Raw genomic sequence first — 16,119 nt, 5'->3', positions numbered from 1 at the left:
GTCAGGGAAGGGCAGAAATTCCCACTGATATAAGAATGTGCAAGAAATCAACTTGCACAACCAACTCACAGATTAAGACACGATCAGGAAATGAGACTGCAGGTTTTGGATTGTGACACCTGTTTGGGAAGCGAGACTTTCCCATACCTTCATAAACATATTGGCCTGTATAAGGGGGCAGGAAAAAAAGAATCCTCCCCGCTCTGCTGCTAAGATGTTCCTGCTTTCATGCTGCCTTCCTGATGCTGCAGTGAGAGGAAAAGGAGTGCTGTAGAGCTGGGGTTTGGTTTGCCTTCTACCAGAGGAGGTATGGCAGGAGATGGGGTGAAGCTTGGATGTTCCTTGCTCATGTCCTTGGCATGAGATGTTTCCTTTGGGCTGGATCCTCGTGCCCATCCCTGGGTCAGGACTCCACAAGTCCTTCTGCAAGTTGCAGCTGACACTGTAATGCTGGGCAAGGCTTCCTGCTCTGCTCTGCCCGAGGCAACCCTTCCTAGCCTGCTCAATCTGCAGAGGTAACAAACTGTTCCCTCACCAGAGGCTGATTGTGTGGCAGGGAGCTGGATCTGCCGAGCAGGGCTTGAGCCAGCAGGCACTGTGCATCCCTGCCCCCCCTTCAGCTTGGGCTGTCAGTGTGCTGCTGCCAAAAGCCAGCTTTCCTGCCTGCACAACCGTGGTTTTCATCTTCAGATCAGACTGGAAGCAACAGGACATCTTCTCTAAGCATCTCCATGTTAGATCCCAGCCTGCAGAGCAAAGCTCAGCGCTTGCTGCCGCGCTCAGCCTGAGCAAGCATAGGCAGAAGCCAATCTTTGGCTCTCGTGGCCACTGGGCACTAGAGGTGTTTTGTGGGTATAACCAAAGCGCTGCTTCCTTGGAAGAAACGAGATTTCTGTGCAAGTTGTTACATCATGTGGCTTAGCAAATTTCCCTCCAGGCACTGCCCGACTTGAGGTAATCAGCTCTGCTTGAGAGGACATGGAGAATAAGCATGTTTAATGCAATTATGAAGGCTTTCTAAAGCTCCAGACCTGGTCTGGAATATGTAAATTTGGCCGCCTAGCATGACTGAATGCAAACTTTGCTTTGCATGCCTGACAATTGTTTTAATGCTCTCCGATTTTTCGGAGGTAATAAAGTTTCCCACTAAGCCATCTCTGAGCTCTCCAAGCTGTTTAATGGAATGAATTCAGCCTTACAGAAGACAAGCCAGGCCTTTCAGCTTCTTTCTCTGAGCCACCGGATATTTAGCCACTCTGCATACAATGCCACCCCGCCTCATTAGCAAACCCCTTTATTAGGGCCGCTATGAAATACTGCTGCAGTAATGCCGAAGCAGCTCCCAACATGAGGACAGCTCAGATGCTGGGTCACGTTGGTCAGGTTAGAAATGGCCTGGAGCTGGGCTGATAGCGATGTCCTATTTTCCAGGCTCCGGTGCAATTTCAAGCGGTCTCAAAGCTGCCCAGCGGAGAATGCAGGGGATGTGTATGTGGTTCTTTACATTTCCCCATCAATAAGGGAGCTCGGAGCAGGCTGCAAAGCTTGACAGGGCTTGATGGGACCCGAGGGTAGCTAATCCGTGTCGGCCGTACTCGAGCTAAGCAGTTTAAATCCACCTCTTATGTCGCCATTCTTATCTGGAGAGATATACGTTTCCCATAGCTTGTCCTCTGAGGCTGAGATTGATCCTTTCCATTTTGGCCGCAGCCAAACCAGGTTGGAAATGCACCCTTAGAAACAATCTGAGTGTTTTAATCCTGCGCTGCTGCACTGGGGGTGCTGTGTGAGTTCAAAGGGTTGAGATGAGCACTAAACATCCCTGAGTCCAACTCCTGGCTCCATGCAGGATCACCCAATATCCAAACCTGATGTCTGAGAGCGATACCCCAATGCTCCCTGAGCTCTCAGGCCGTGCCCACTGTCCTGTGCAGGCTGTTCCCTGCCCACCGCCCTCTGGTGCAGACCCTATCACCCCCCCAGCCGTCTTTCCCCTGGCAGCTCCATGTCAGGCCCTGTCGCTGTCACACAGAGCAGAGCTCAGCGCTGCCCTCCGCTCCCTGCGAGGAGCTGCAGCCGCCATCAGGCCTCCCCTCAGCTCCTCTGCTCCGGGCTGAGCACACCACGGACCTCAGCCGCTCCTCACGCTCCTTGCCCTCACACCCTTCCCCATCTCTGTGCAGGGACCGCTTTGGTGCACTGCGATGTGGATACGCGTTCCGGGGCAGCCAGCTGGTGCCGTGCCCCCGATTGCGGGGCGCAGTGCGGCTGCAGGCCACGCACCTGCCCCGCCGGGCCGCGACCCGCCCGCCCCTCCGCTGTCCCCGCCCGAGGGCTCCGCCCGCCCGGCTCCGCGCTGCCGGCGGGAGGCGGGGATGCCCGTGTCCGGCCCCGCGCTGGGCCCTCCTCCTCTCCAGCCCGCCGCTTTTTCCCCCACGGCCGCCTCTTCCACCTCCCGTGTCCCGCTGCAGCCCTGCGGAGCTCGGCGCCGCGGCGCCCCGCCGCCGGCCATGGCCGTGCCCGCCGCGCTGCTCAGCCCGCACCACCTCCTCTCCTTCTGCTTCCCCGCCGGCGGCCTGCTGGGCTATGCCGACCTGGAGAAGGGCTACGAGGGAGGAGGAGGAGGAGGAGGAGGAGGAGGAGGAGGCGGCGAAGCGGGGGACTTTAAGGAAGCCACCCGGGACCTGCTGAGTTTCATCGATTCCGCTTCCAGCAACATCAAGCTGGCGCTGGACAAGCCGGTGAAATCCAAGCGGAAGGTGAACCACAGGAAATACCTGCAGAAACAGATCAAGCGCTGCACCGGCATCATCGCCCCGCCGCCCGCCGCCCCGCCGCCCGCCGCCTGCCCCAAACCGCCTCCGCCGCCTCGCCGGGAGGCTTCGCAGGCGGGCAGCAGCCTGCAGAGCCGCAGCCTGGCCGCCCTGTTCGGCTCCCTGCAGCCGGGCCGGGGCTCGGCGGGCTCGGACGGCGGAGGGGCGGCGGGAGGCGGCCCGCGGAAGGTGCCGCTGCGGGACCGTAACCTGCCGCCCTCCTTCTTCACCGAGCCGGGCGCCAAGGAGACGGAGAAGGGAGGCGGGCCGGAGGCGGCCGAGTTCTTCGAGCTGCTGGGCCCCGAGTACGGCGCGCTGCTGCCCGAGCACGCGGCTCCTCCGCAGGACGCCTTCCCCGCCGCCCGGCCGCCCGCAGAGCTGGGGCTGGAGCACGGGCTGTACGAGGCCGCGCCGCTGCCCGCCGCTCCGCACCCGCTGCTGGGCGGGCTGCTGTACCCCGAGCCGCCTTGGAGCCCGGCCGGGCCCTGCAGCCCCGCCAAGAAGGCGCCGGCCGAGGCGCTGCGCCCGCTGTACCCGGAGCCGGCCGCCGGCGGCGACGCCTTCGGGCCTTTCTTCCCCGAGTGCGCCCTGCCCCCCCCGCAGATGCCTTACGAGTACGGCGGCGGCTTCCACCGGGCGGCCTACACCGGGCTGTAGGGCGGGGACCGGCCCCGGGCCGCGGGCACCTCCGCGTGGGACGAAGGAAGGGGGAAGGAGCGGCGCGGGGCTGCGGCCGGGACCCGCGGGGCGGCGAGGAGAGCCGGGCTCGGCCGCATCGGGCAGGTGCGGGGCTGGCGGAGCCCCAGAAGCGGCCCCGGCTCCCCGCTGGAAGGACACCGGCATCGGGGACGGCTCCGTGCTCCTCCTGCAGCCGAGGAGACGCCGCGTTGCTCCGATCAAACTGTTCGATTCCTTCAGGTGTTTTTTTTGTTCTAGCGAAGCGTTAGCGTGCGGTAGGGCTGTGTGTCGGTAGACGGACGGGACGCGACGGACGCGTCCGAAAGTGACATCGCGACCGCTTGTAAACGATTTCGGTTTGGAAGTTAAAACTCGAGTCAAGCTCTGTGCTGTGCTGAACGTCATTCCCGGCCGACGGAGCGGATTTGCAGCCGAGGACACAAAGGGGAAGCGAGAAGGAAAGCATAAAGCAAACGGACGCGAACGCCGCTGCCGCATGCGGGGTGTGCTGAGATCTAACGGCGTCTCGCAGGATCGTGCGAGCAGAATTTAAGTGACAGCGTCGGTCGCGGACAGAAGCGAATCGCGGCTGTGCCATCCCCGCAGACGGCTGGATGTCATTCAGGAATGTGTCAGAGCTCGGAAAGCGACGCGGCTCGCTCTCATTGTGTACAGGAGATTATTTGCTCATCGGTTAAGTTATGTAAAAGAGTCTATGATAGGTCCTGTAAAAAAAATAAAGCAGTAGATCTAAGAGCCGTGCTTCTTAGTGCTGTTCAAACGCAGCGCTGCAGTGTTTTCCACCGCGTCTCCGTCCTCTCCGAGGGTTTCTTGGCAGCAGTTGAGTCGGCCGGTGCTTATTGTCTTTCCTAAATCTTTTGAAACGCTGTATTTTATCCACAGCTCCCCGTGCTTGTTTTGCCTTCATTTGTACCGGCTGTTGCCTTTAACTTGCTTGAAAGAAGGGAATGCTAATATGCTAAAAAGCCCGGGGTTGGAAATGGTTACAGTTATGAAAACAGATCAGAATGCATTGAGGTCTCCCATTGAGATGCGGGTCTTTAAAAGGCAGTCCTGCAGCCTGGCTCCCCGCCAGCCCCCGAGCCGTGTTTGTTTTTGAAAGGGGATTCACATAGGGATAAGCCTGAGGTTTCCCCTCGGCGCTGGTGAGTCCTCGTGCTGCCTTTTCACTTCTAAAAGTTAAGGGAAAGGTGAAGCTTTATTTCTTCTCCTTCATCCAGATGGATTTAAGCCTTTGGAGATGTAGGGTCAGGATCCGGAAATACACCGTGAGATGATTTGTTTCTGAAATTGCCTTAAACTTACTTTTAAACAGCAAGAACTGTAAGGCAGGCGGAACTTAAACCTCCTCTTTCCACCTTAAAAGTTGCCCCAGGTGTGTGCAACCCTATGGAGGTGAACCGTGATGGATGAAGGCAGCGCTGCCCTGTCCGATTGCTGGGCCGAGCTGCACTCTGTTAATGAAGAGTAGGAGGCTGTGTGAGTTTGCATGGAGTCCAAGCATAGCTTATGGATAACTGTGCTTTATATTGGCCACGCAGGGGTGGCTGCAGGGTGGTTTTTCTTGGAGAGGTTTCGTTTTTCAGTCGCTGCTTCGAGCGTGTGAATCTGTAGCATGGGTGGGTGCTTCCAGGTGCGTGTGAGCTCAGTGGTGTTGTGCTAACAGGCCTCAGCGCCCAGCTCTGTCCCCTTGTGACCATCCTTGTCTGTCAGCTGCCTTGCAGACTTTGGTGGAATATTGCTTGCAAAATATCTAATAGAGATCTTCAGGGGCAGCCTTGGGGATCTGCCATGTGGAGTCTGCAGACCTGAATGGTTTGGTTCCCCACAGGCCTCACTCACCCTTATGTTTTAAGCAGCAATTGGATGGAGCTGTAGGTGTCCCTGCTTGTTGCAGGGGAGTTGGGCTTGGTGTCCTGGTCTCTCCCAGCTCAAATGATTCTATGACTCTATGAAAGAGAGATTTGACCTGAAGGTGCTTCTTGCTTTTGGGTGCTCTGCTGATAGTCCGGTGACCTGGGGTGCTCTGAAGGAGAGCATCATCCTTCTTGGGTTAGGCCAAAAACTAAAAGGTCATTCAGCAATTACTGGCAGCAGGAGAGAAGTAGCTCTGTACTGATGTGTGAGCAACAAAGGTGGATACAGGAATTGTTAATGCCCACAAGTCTGGTTGTCTGAAACAGGGGCTGGAAATGTCACTGCACTGGAGGGCAGGACTCCAACTTTGTACCAGTGGGCTCTGGTGCTCCTGTTAGCGCATGTTTCACGTGCCAGGATGTCTCTTGTTGGCTGTTTAAGACTGCTTTAGTCTTAGCTAATTGTTATTCAGTCTGTGGGCTCGGCTGAACAAATTCTGGCACATGCTGCTGTGGCAGATGAAGAGGTGACTGTCCCCATTTGCTGTGCTGCCTCTTGCCGTAGGTGCCGTCCCTTAGCAGTGTGCACTGAAGGGAACTGCACCTCTGTGGCTCCCACCTGTGGTCATTGCCCACATCCATCTTCACAGAGATGTCTGAAGTGAGCTCATTCGAATGACGACAAGAGTACTTAACAGTTAGCTGGAGCTAGGGAATACTGCTGGTTTTTGAGTAGAAGAGAAGCATAATTTCGCTCACCTCTATAGAAGTTACAGTTATTAAGCCACAGATGTGCCTGCACAGCAGCTTTTTTCAGTTGATGTTGCCAAGACACTCTTCAAATGTAAGGAATCCTTTCTGAAGCAGTCTGGACCAAAGATGGCAGCACAGAAGCCAGTGGCCCAGGTTGTGTTGTCTTCCACATTTCCTTAACCTTATCGTGCTGTTACAAGGTAAAGAATGAGTTTGTATGGACTGATCCCTTTGATCCCCGCAATGCTGACATTTAGTGGACATGGCCCTTTCTGCAAGCAGACATCCAGACCTGATGGTGAAGAGCTTGAGCCTGTGCTGGACGTGTTTTGGTCTCTAGTGTAGCTGAGATAACGTTGTCCTGGAACCTCTCTTGGTATGGCATCCATTGTAGCAACTCCTTCCCCTCCCATGTCTCTTTCATGTGTTCAACTCGTAAGTGATTTGGATGTTCTTTTCTTCAAACAGTTAAATCAGAGAATATCCTGAGTTGGAAGAGACCCACAAGGATCACTGAGTCCAACTCCTGGCTCCACAAAGGACCACTCCAAACCCAAACCCGATGTCTGAGAGCGCTGTCCAAATGCTCCCTGAGTTCCAGCAGCTCGGGGCTGTGCCCACTGCCCTGTGCAGGCTGTCCCATGCCCACCGCCCTCTGGTGCAGCCCCTTTCCCTCACCCATAGCTCCCTCTCCCCTGACAGCTCCATGCTGTTCCCTTTGGTTATACAAACTCAGCCTGGATGACTGTGAGTCGAGCGGGACAAATCTTGTTTGCATATTACCAGTCAGTGTTGGAAGAGTGCGGTCAAATCTCCTCCTTTCTTCCAGACCCAGCTCTCTGTCATTGGTTCATCAGCTAAATTCGTTAGCTCTGGAGTAAACATCTCCTTTGTTCTCAACGTATAAAAAGCAAAGATAGGCAAAATTTGGTGTCAATTATGAATCAAAGTGAAATTCCACCCTCCTGCCACCGTTTCTCATCAGCAGGTAACTAACATGGAATCTTTTTTAGCATAGTAACGCTTCACGGTACAACTAGACCTTAAGAATTAGCGATAATTGCTTCTGTGCACTCAAATAATTGAATGTAAATCAATTACCACCATTTTAGGTATTTTAACAGCCAAGCCCGCTCTGCAAAGAAAAACCTTTCTTTCCTGTCTAATAGCCAGACCTTCAGCTTCTTTGTTTATCCTCCTATCTGGGACAAGTGATTCAAAGTCAGTCATTAATTAGTGAGTTTATCAAGATTTTCCTCTCAGGACTGAAAGGTCAGCACATCCTTGAAGTGCTCCAAAGCAAATGTCTCTGATTTACACGTGAAGCCAAGGCTTGTGAGGAAGAAGCCTCATAAAATCACTGTAAGAACAGAGGTTTAATTTGGGGCGACTGCTTCGGAACATGCCAAGAACCAACGTGATGGTTGGGTAGCTTGAATTTCATCTTAGAGGATTTCAACCCACATTTCTATAAGGGTTAGATTAGCCCCAAGGGCTTAGATCCAGCTGACGAACACCAGACACAAGGTCTGAAGTAAAAGGAGCACCAAAGGAGCACGGCTCTGACCTCGATGTCATTTAGTTGTGCTGCATTGTTCGGTAACCCTTTGCTTGGCTGGGTGTCGGGCTGGCTCTTGGGTGCCGGGGAGCAGCTGCTGTTGGCTGTGAGCTGTGTGCTGGCTTGGCTGATGGATGGCCACTGTACTGGAAGGGAGAGTATGTCATCTTATGAGGCAAACTACTTGACTAATCCGGGCCAGTGGGAAACAAAGGGAACTGAAGGGCTTTTCCTGGCAGTGGTCCTTTGGATAGCAATCAATTGCCAGGCTTAGCATCACGTTAGGATGCTGCAGCAATCCTTGAAATAGTTATCACCATTGCCACATTACTGTATTTATGCCGTTTTTACCACTGGTTTCAAGTCAGCACATTATTTTTCGAAGAAAGAGAAAAGGGAGAACCGAGGTGTAGAGGATTTGTTCTGTTGCTGTCAGAAAAAGGGGGAACAGAGAAATCCAAAGTGATCTGTTACAAATGTGCTTGCTTTAAGTTAGAGCACGGGACACAAACAGCCAGCAGCTTCATGTCCCATGGTATTCAGCTTGTGTTTTAATCTGACTGATGGGATCTGCTGTACCAGTTAATGCATCCCATGGAGCAGCCACACAGCAAGCTCAGATTTCGAAGGAGAGTCACTCTACAGGAGTTTTTCCTTATACAGGAGGAAGTACTCGATGCCACTGCTTAAATCCCTGACTGAATGTGATGTGCTGCTGCCAGTCCATCTCAGCGAGACAAACATTGCTGTTATAAGTCCTCTACAGCCCTCAAGTGGTTCCCTGTGAGCCCTGCACACCCAGTGATCCACTGCAAATGGCCGTTCAGTTTTCTGCCTTTTGCAGTACTCATTTGGCCCCGTTTTCCATCTGTTACTGTGCCACCATATACTAAAACCAGTTTGTAGCAAACATACATAGATACTGCAGCTTTTGTGGCATCTGCTTCACAAAAAAGACCTTGTCATACAGAGATGCAAAGACGGGAGGGGACTCTATAGCAGCACCCCCCTGTTTGTAAGAAGATGCTTAATGACTGAGCCAGGTGCACTACCTTATTCATGGTGCACAGTGGAAGAACAACAGAGGACAAGCACAGGGGAGGTTCAGAGCTGCTGTCAGGAAAGCTTTCCTGCCCTGAGGACAGGCCAGCACTGTGACTGGGTTCCCTACAGAGAACACGGGGTCTCTGTCCTTTGGTTTTGAAGAACTGATGGACGCAGCCCTGAGCTCTGCCCTGGTGTAACCTGCCCTGATCTCAGAACTGATGCTGCTTTGAGCCCTGCTCTCCTCAGACCAACGGAGGCGGCTCTCTTACATCTGCAGGGAACCACAAAACAACTGTGGCTGCCCGCTGTGAGCTGCTGCAGCATTTCACACCTGTCTGTGCACTGGCAGCAGGGGTAGGAGAGCAATGGAAATGAACGGCAATGGATGCTGATGGGATACATGTCAGGATCTGTGACGGTGTGCCCTCCCCCACTTTATGCCCCCAGCTCCCTCCTGTGGCCTGGCCTTGCAAACAGGGCTGTGCACTGGGACACACAGTGAGCAACAGTACTGATAATGCTCTCATAAAGACAGATCAGCAGCCACAAATCTGCCTCCGACTGGGGGGGCTGAATCACACAGCAGATACCTGTTTCAACAGCTGAGGGCCAGCTGAGCATGCACCTAAAAACCTAATATGACTATGACTCAGTTATCTTACCCCATAAGCAGTGAGCAGCCCAGGAGGCCCATGAGGTCTCCTGCAGGGCAGTGGGTTGCATGACAGCATCTCCTCATGAGCAGGGATGCCTCTTGAGGTTACACCTGTACAGAGATCCCTTAAACCTTGATGCCAAGATGCTTTGCTGATACAGATCCTCAGTAAGTAATTCACTGAGATTGCATCTTAGACTGATTGCAAGCTTTCTTAGCTTTGCTAAGATCATGTCTTAGATTGATTGTGCACGTGCAGTCCCTTATGCATAAACTTGCTGTCACAGCAGGTCCAGAAGAAGGCCATGGAGGTGATCAGAGGGCTGGAGAACCTCTCCTGTAGGAAAAGATTGAGGGAGCTGGGCTTCTTCAGCCTGGAGAAGAGAAAGCCAAGTTGGATGGGCCTTGGCCAACCTCATTGGATGGGTGGCAACCAGCCCACAGCAGGGAGGTGGAACTACATGAGCTTTAAGGTCCCTTCTGACCCAAACCATTCCTATAGTTCTGTGATTCTCTGACAGGATGGGACCTGGTAGGGCACAGGGAAACAGTGCTTTCTGCCACCAGGAGACAGAACTGGGCCTGCCTGCACTGGTAGGACTTTTGTTGGGACAGAGAAAGGTTTTCTTTTCCAGTATCACCCCTCTGCTTGTGGCTCTGGCAGTCAGGCATGTGGCCTCTGGATACCTCTGGATATCCAGGTCTCTGGATACCTGCTGAGAATTTGGGCAGCTGTAATGTCCACAAAAGGTGGGATGGCAGGAGGCTCCTTGAGGGGATGGCTCAGACCTGGAGTTTGGACAGAATCCTTACAGTCCCCTGGGCACTTGAGTCAACAGATTGCTTTGAGCAGTGATGGGAGTGTCGTCTTTCCCAGGGACACAGGTTTGGTGCTGCAGCCCCTGGCTGCCTGGCTGGCACTTGGAGGAGCTGGAAGGAAAGGGTCCCTCAGGCACTCAAGGTACCAATTGAACTGCCTTATCAATCTGCAACTTTTCTCACTGTTACTCATCTGATTCTCTTACCCACTCCACTGCAAGGGAGTAAGTGAGCACCTGTGTGGGTCATCTGCTGGAGCTGACTGACCACAGATGGTGACATCGCTCCTGGCTGACCAAAGTTCTGGAAGATCCAGCAGTTCTCTATGAGATTCTTCTTTTTGATCTGAAATCACTGAGCATCTCTTGTGAGGACATGAGCTACATGACTATTTTCTGCCTATGACCTTCCCTGGAAGATTCTGCTTCCTCCCGTGCCTGCTGTTGTACAGCCTAAATGTAGTGTCTTCATATCTGGAGAGGAAACACCAATATTCATGGTGCCTGTGGGGTTTTAAATGATAGCAAAACCTGCATTACAGACTGGGATGGACTGGAAGCACAGCCTCTCTCTCTCCTCAGGATGCTGACTTCCCAGTGTGGACTCTATTTTGTTATGGTCCCACAAAAACAAAGCAGTGACAAGTAAAGGAAAAAAGAAAAGCACTTTGATTCAGTTATGTTTATAATTCCGCAAGCCTAATGTGCATTTATATCAGCAATGATATGGACCATGGGAACCGACGGAAGAAATGAGGAAAGAGTTCTCACAAAAAACTTATACATCTTGTGTCTGCATGGCTGCGGCAGGCCAGGTGTAATCATCCATAACGAAGGAATCATAGTCAGGACTATATACAAGCTGTTTCACAAAGGCTTCTTTGTCTGCTGGCTCAGGGTACCAAGAAGCAAGACCATGCTTGTAGGCCCAGTTAACAATCTGCAAAAAGACAGGCAACGTGAGCTGATGAAATAACTCTGACACATTATGAAGTTGAAACCAACTACAGTTCAGCCCTGGTTGCATCATCTGTCTTTATTTTTTTCTCCCCTCAAGATCATATCCTGCTTTGCTTAGTATTTTTCTGACCCCCGTGCTGGCTGCACTTCATCCCTTGGGAATGCAAACTGCTTGCAGCTCCTGTGTTGTGCAATTGAAGGTGAGCAGCCCTTTAACCACCTCCACTTGTGCTCTTAAGCTCCCAAGTTACAATATGCATCCCTCAGCAACTCCTAGCAGGCTAATGTGATTCTCAGTGGGTGTCCCCTGAATGAATGGGAGTTATAAATTTGATGTACACAGAGCACGAATCCTATCATTAGATATCAAGCCCAGATCTGAAAGAATATTTAGGCGCTTAGGTCTCTATCAAATTCAGAAGGAATTGCCAGAATCTTCTGGCAACTTGCATCATGTTTGATGTTAATCCTAAACCTGATTTTTCAAGTGCTGAGGAGTCTCACAGCTCCAAGCAAAGAAGGAGATCTTTGAGCGCTGTGAGGCATCCAGAATCAAGAGGTGCTTTTCGAATGTGAGCTTTAATGAAAGAAGAGATCAAAGCAGTAATTCTGTCTGGAAGAATTCCCAAGAAACATTGCTTTAGGCTACAGAATAAGAAGGATTAAAGCAAACACAAAACAAGAACAATACCAGGGCTGGTCCTGCCCTCCTTATCGTAGTGGAAATAAGTGAACACTTACTTTGACAGCGATTTTGAAAGACACCTCTCTGATGCTGTTCAAGGGGGGATAGAGTCTTCCTTCTGCAAGATTCTCCTCTGTCACCTCAGCAGCAATAGACTAGAAACAAGAGGAAGGCGGTTTATAGAGACGGTCTCAAACATGTGCCACTTTCACGAGGATTACACAATACGTGGTTGAAACCTAAGCAGCAAAGGAGCTGGGGCTAATTCTTAACATAACCTGCAAAGCTATTCAAAATACATGTGTTTATGCACTTCTGTATAGACTTAAAACTGGAGCAGCTGTGGGGATGGCACATGGCTGACGGAAAGGGGGGAACCTTATTGTCACCCCCGTAGATGCAAGATGAAGTGTTAACTATTTTTGAGGCTAGGAAAAGCTGTGGCTATTGCTGTGCAATTTCCCCAAGCCAGTTTCTCAAGTTGCCTCAAGTAGGTGTGTGTGCCCCTTATAGCTTTTTAAATAAGTGGTTATTAGCCCATTGGAAACCTGTGCTGTGATGAGGAAGATGTCATCAGAGATGTGTCGGACTCCACAGGCTATGACTCCCAGCGCCACTCCTGGGAAGACGTATGCATTGTTTCCTTGGCCAGGGAAGAAGGTCTGACCATTGGGCAGGGTAACCTTTGAGAATGGACTCCCACTGGCAAATATACCCCGGCCCTGAACAAAGAGAGTGAAAGAGGCATGAAAATTCAGAAGAGCCATCTTACATTTCTGCTGCTCTCTATGGCGTGTAGTCAAGAAACTCCAGCCATCAGGTAGACAAAAGCCATCCCCCACCATTGATACTTAAGGAAGGTCTGGTCCCCAGAGCCACACACAAAGTCATGAACAAGGCCATTGAGCAGGTCTTTGCACTGCCCAGCTGCAAGTGCTCTATAGTTGCTGAGAACTCGTCTCTCTTCCTATTGCTATCAACCATCATCTCTTTGTTCCCCTTACACCCACTGCCACTTGTCCTCCCACCATGCCTGCTATGGTCTCCTTGCTACAGCCATGGCTGGAGCACCCATCCTCCTTGTGCTGAGACCCAGTACCTCAGTCAGGCGATAGCACTGCTCTGCTGTGCACTCTGCTTTACTTGTGGGGTTACTCAGGGCAAACACGATGGGCCTCTCGTTGAAAGCTGCCATGTCCTTCAAAATCTTCTCAGTGAAAGCTCCTGCAATGGCTGCGACACCTAAAACAACAACAGCAGAGTGAGCTGGTGCTTTCTGTCATCAGCGAGTTGGACTGATCCCTCTTGAATGCCTCTTATCACTAAATGAACCATGGGAGGGATCCAGGATTCATTTCTAGAGATGCAGGTACAAATGTTTCTTTGTTATGTTCTGAAGAAATTAAAAACCTGTTGCAAACTGAAGCCCCTTTACTCCTCCAGGCAGGGAGGTGGGGTCAGTTCTTGGGCTCAGAACTTTGCTCTGCTTGACTGTGCCCCAGATTCTGATGCAGTGGCACTTCCATTTGTAGCCCATCTGGGAGGGCTTTTACAGAGAGGAAGACTCCATCCCACAGCTGAAGGGAATAATGTGGAGGATTCAACTGTGGGCATAAGAAACCCAATAACTCATTGCATTTTGTCTCTGAGAACAAAAGGAGGCCCTGGAAGAATGACAGGAACTCTTGTAAGAATTGAATTGACACGAAGAGGTCGTGTTGTGGAAACTCCACCTATAATTGCTGTCGGCTTCACTTTCTGCACAACCTCTTCTAGTGTGTTCACACTGGGATGGTCCTGGGCAAACATTTCTTTCTCATGGTTCAGGTGGCTTCTGCCCTGTGAGGGAAAAGACAGAATTGAACTTTAAGGTACTGGCAATAGGTAGAAAGATAATGGAGTAACTCACCAGTTCATTTCGCCTTCCTGCCCTTCTTCTAAGCAGAGATGGGGGCAGGTGCCCCAAGGACATGGATTAGTGGGCACAGTGGTGATGGGTTGTTGGTTGGACAAGATGATCTTAGTGGTCTTTTCCAACCTTAATGACTCTATGAGGAGCCAGAGAGAGCAGAGCGGGGCTGGTCCAGGCTGGATTACCAAGCTGTTGTGATGCCCCATATAAGTGACATACACAACTTCCAGTGCTATTTGAGATTAATGCCACCGAGACAGCAGTGCATCATCATACATCTTCAGGGGTCCAGACCGAAGTGCTGCCTTTGGGACAGCCAGTGCTGCTCATACTGTTACCATAAGATCTGGCCCTCTGAGCAGGAACAGCTCTGCTGACACCAGTGAAACCACAGCCTTTGTGTCAGGGCTAAGCAGGATTCAAGTTGCCTGCCTTCTCTGGCCTCTCTTTAGCTTGCAGGAGGTGCTGAGGGAGTGAAATCCTTCTTTGGAGGCAAATTTACCTTGACTATCAGTCCCTTGGAGTCCACCATCCATATTTTTTTGATAGCATCTTCTCGTGAAATTCCTTCCTTTTCCATGGCCATGAGGATGAGGTGAGCTATGCCCATTGCAGCCTGGAATACAGTAAATAAACACGTCATTGGGGTGTCAGCATCTTATGGGGGAATATCTTAAATGAAAGTTATGTTGGGTCATCCCCCAGAACTGCTTAGAGCTCAGAGAATTTCTGCTCTGTGTTTATATGGTGGCCCACAGGCCATCAGGTGGGAAACTGCTGAGCCAGGACCTGAACCAAGTGCACAGACCAAGCTTTAGGTTTTTCTTTCTCCTTTCTCTTTGAGCAAAGCACCAGACAGACACTCTGACTTACGCCCTGGAGGCAGCACAACTGACTGCATAAATTGAGGTCATGTTCTCACAGTTTTTTAAGTCTAACTCCTTTTGACTGTGTCATTAAAGAGGGCCTGATTTACCTTAAATACAAACCTTGAGGGCCCAAGCCAGCCTCATACTGTCTCATAAGGGATTTCCCTTGGGGCACTCAAAGCCCTATTGATGTAGCCTTAGAGCATCTATGCCACTTGAATGCTGACAACTTCTGTGTAGCAGCCAAGTCCACCTGTGGGCCCACTCCTGACCAGTGACAAAGAACCTGCTTCTGTGCTTTGTCTTTGGGAAGCCGAACCTTGTAGGGTTGACTTAACTTGCTTAGCTTGAAACCCTGCTTGACTTAATTTCTCACTAAAGTTTAGTTTAGATGGTATACAGGAACAAACTTGAGAATATTCTTACCTCTCCAGCTCCCTGGAAGACAAACTTATGGTCAGAGAGCTTGTTCTTTGTGATCCTTAAAGCTGCAAAGAGGCCAGCGACTGCAACAGAAGCAGTGCCTGAAAAGAGAAAACACTGTGAGAGGGTCATCTTGGCAAAGGGACTCTCCATCCTACTGCTAGAATCATAGAATGGCTTGAGTTGGAAGGGATCTCAAGGGTCATCGAGCTCCAACATCAAGAAGGCAGGGCCGCCAACCTCCACATTTAATTCCAGACCAGGCTGCCCAGAGCCCCCATCCAGTCTGGCCTTGAACACCTCCAGGGATGATACTGATAGCTGTTAGAAACCTTGTGGAGGTTTCTGCACTGAAACCAGCAGATGGTGCTGCTGCATCTGTCGAGATTCGAGAAAATGAGCTCTACCTGCTTCTTTTAAAAGAAGGAGTTGATAGGGAAGGAAACTTCAGTATTAACAACTGCCAACTCAGACAACTGAAGGATGTACACGTGGAATTGGATGATCAGAGGAAGAAGTCCGAAAGTGGAGCAATCAGAACGCAGCAACATGTCGGGTCAAAGCATGAGCAGTAACAGATGCCTGGAAAGTATTTAAAAGAAAGAAGCGTATCTGGAGAAATATTTTGTTTCTCTTGGTTCTGACACAGGGAAAATTGCTTCCTACCCTATGATTGTTGTGAAGGGACAAAAGGTATCAGCAAAACCATTTAAACAGCTGAATAATGTTGGTGGGACTTTCAGAAGAAAGTCAAAGAATCGTAGAATGGTTTGGATTGGAAGGGACCTTTAAGATTATGGCTATAGGCAGGGACACCTCCCTCTAGTCGAGGTTGCTCACAGCCCTATCCAGCCTGGCCTTGAATGCTTCCAGGGAGAGGCCATCCACAACCTCTCTGTGCAACCTGTTCCAGTGTCTCACCACCCTCACAGTAAAGTGTCCTTTTAAACAGGGATTTGAGAAACGAGGTGTACAGTGGACACTGGTTCAGCTGTGTGCTGTGCAGAGCCTGGTGGGACAGGGTGTGCCTTTGCTTGTCCGCTGTACATACACTGCAGAGAGACCAACAGC

The 16,119-nt window shown here is 51.2% G+C and overlaps 2 protein-coding genes across 3 annotated transcripts in view; one reads left to right on the top strand and one right to left on the bottom strand.

Annotated features, from left to right (window-relative positions):
• The first annotated feature begins 2,137 nt into the window (after nucleotides 1-2,137).
• On the top strand, nucleotides 2,138-4,247 carry FAM181B (family with sequence similarity 181 member B). Its single transcript, XM_072326859.1, has one exon. The coding sequence runs from the start codon at nucleotides 2,205-2,207 to the stop codon at nucleotides 3,468-3,470; it is 1,266 nt and encodes a 421-aa protein (XP_072182960.1). The 5' UTR covers nucleotides 2,138-2,204; the 3' UTR covers nucleotides 3,471-4,247.
• A 6,625-nt stretch (nucleotides 4,248-10,872) lies between these two features.
• ME3 (malic enzyme 3) overlaps nucleotides 10,873-16,119 on the bottom strand; it is a 107,722-nt gene continuing 102,475 nt past the window's right edge. For both annotated transcript variants that reach the window (XM_072326858.1, XM_072326857.1), the window contains 7 exons: nucleotides 15,052-15,149; nucleotides 14,259-14,372; nucleotides 13,578-13,683; nucleotides 12,944-13,086; nucleotides 12,393-12,566; nucleotides 11,901-11,999; nucleotides 10,873-11,139 (listed from right to left, as the gene is read on the bottom strand). In XM_072326858.1, the coding sequence (XP_072182959.1) occupies nucleotides 10,978-11,139; nucleotides 11,901-11,999; nucleotides 12,393-12,566; nucleotides 12,944-13,086; nucleotides 13,578-13,683; nucleotides 14,259-14,372; nucleotides 15,052-15,149 (896 nt within the window). In that variant the 3' untranslated portion in view covers nucleotides 10,873-10,977. The remainder of the gene's footprint in view (nucleotides 11,140-11,900; nucleotides 12,000-12,392; nucleotides 12,567-12,943; nucleotides 13,087-13,577; nucleotides 13,684-14,258; nucleotides 14,373-15,051; nucleotides 15,150-16,119) is intronic.

Source organism: Excalfactoria chinensis, chromosome 1 (genome assembly GCF_039878825.1).
Source record: "Excalfactoria chinensis isolate bCotChi1 chromosome 1, bCotChi1.hap2, whole genome shotgun sequence".
NCBI lineage: Eukaryota > Metazoa > Chordata > Aves > Galliformes > Phasianidae > Excalfactoria > Excalfactoria chinensis.
This window is presented reverse-complemented; position numbering and strand designations above follow the sequence as displayed.

What these genes read in the sequence shown, in the direction of transcription:
- FAM181B (XM_072326859.1), top strand. Translation starts at nt 2,205, where the DNA reads ATGTGGATACGCGTTCCGGGGCAGCCAGCTGGTGCCGTGCCCCCGATT.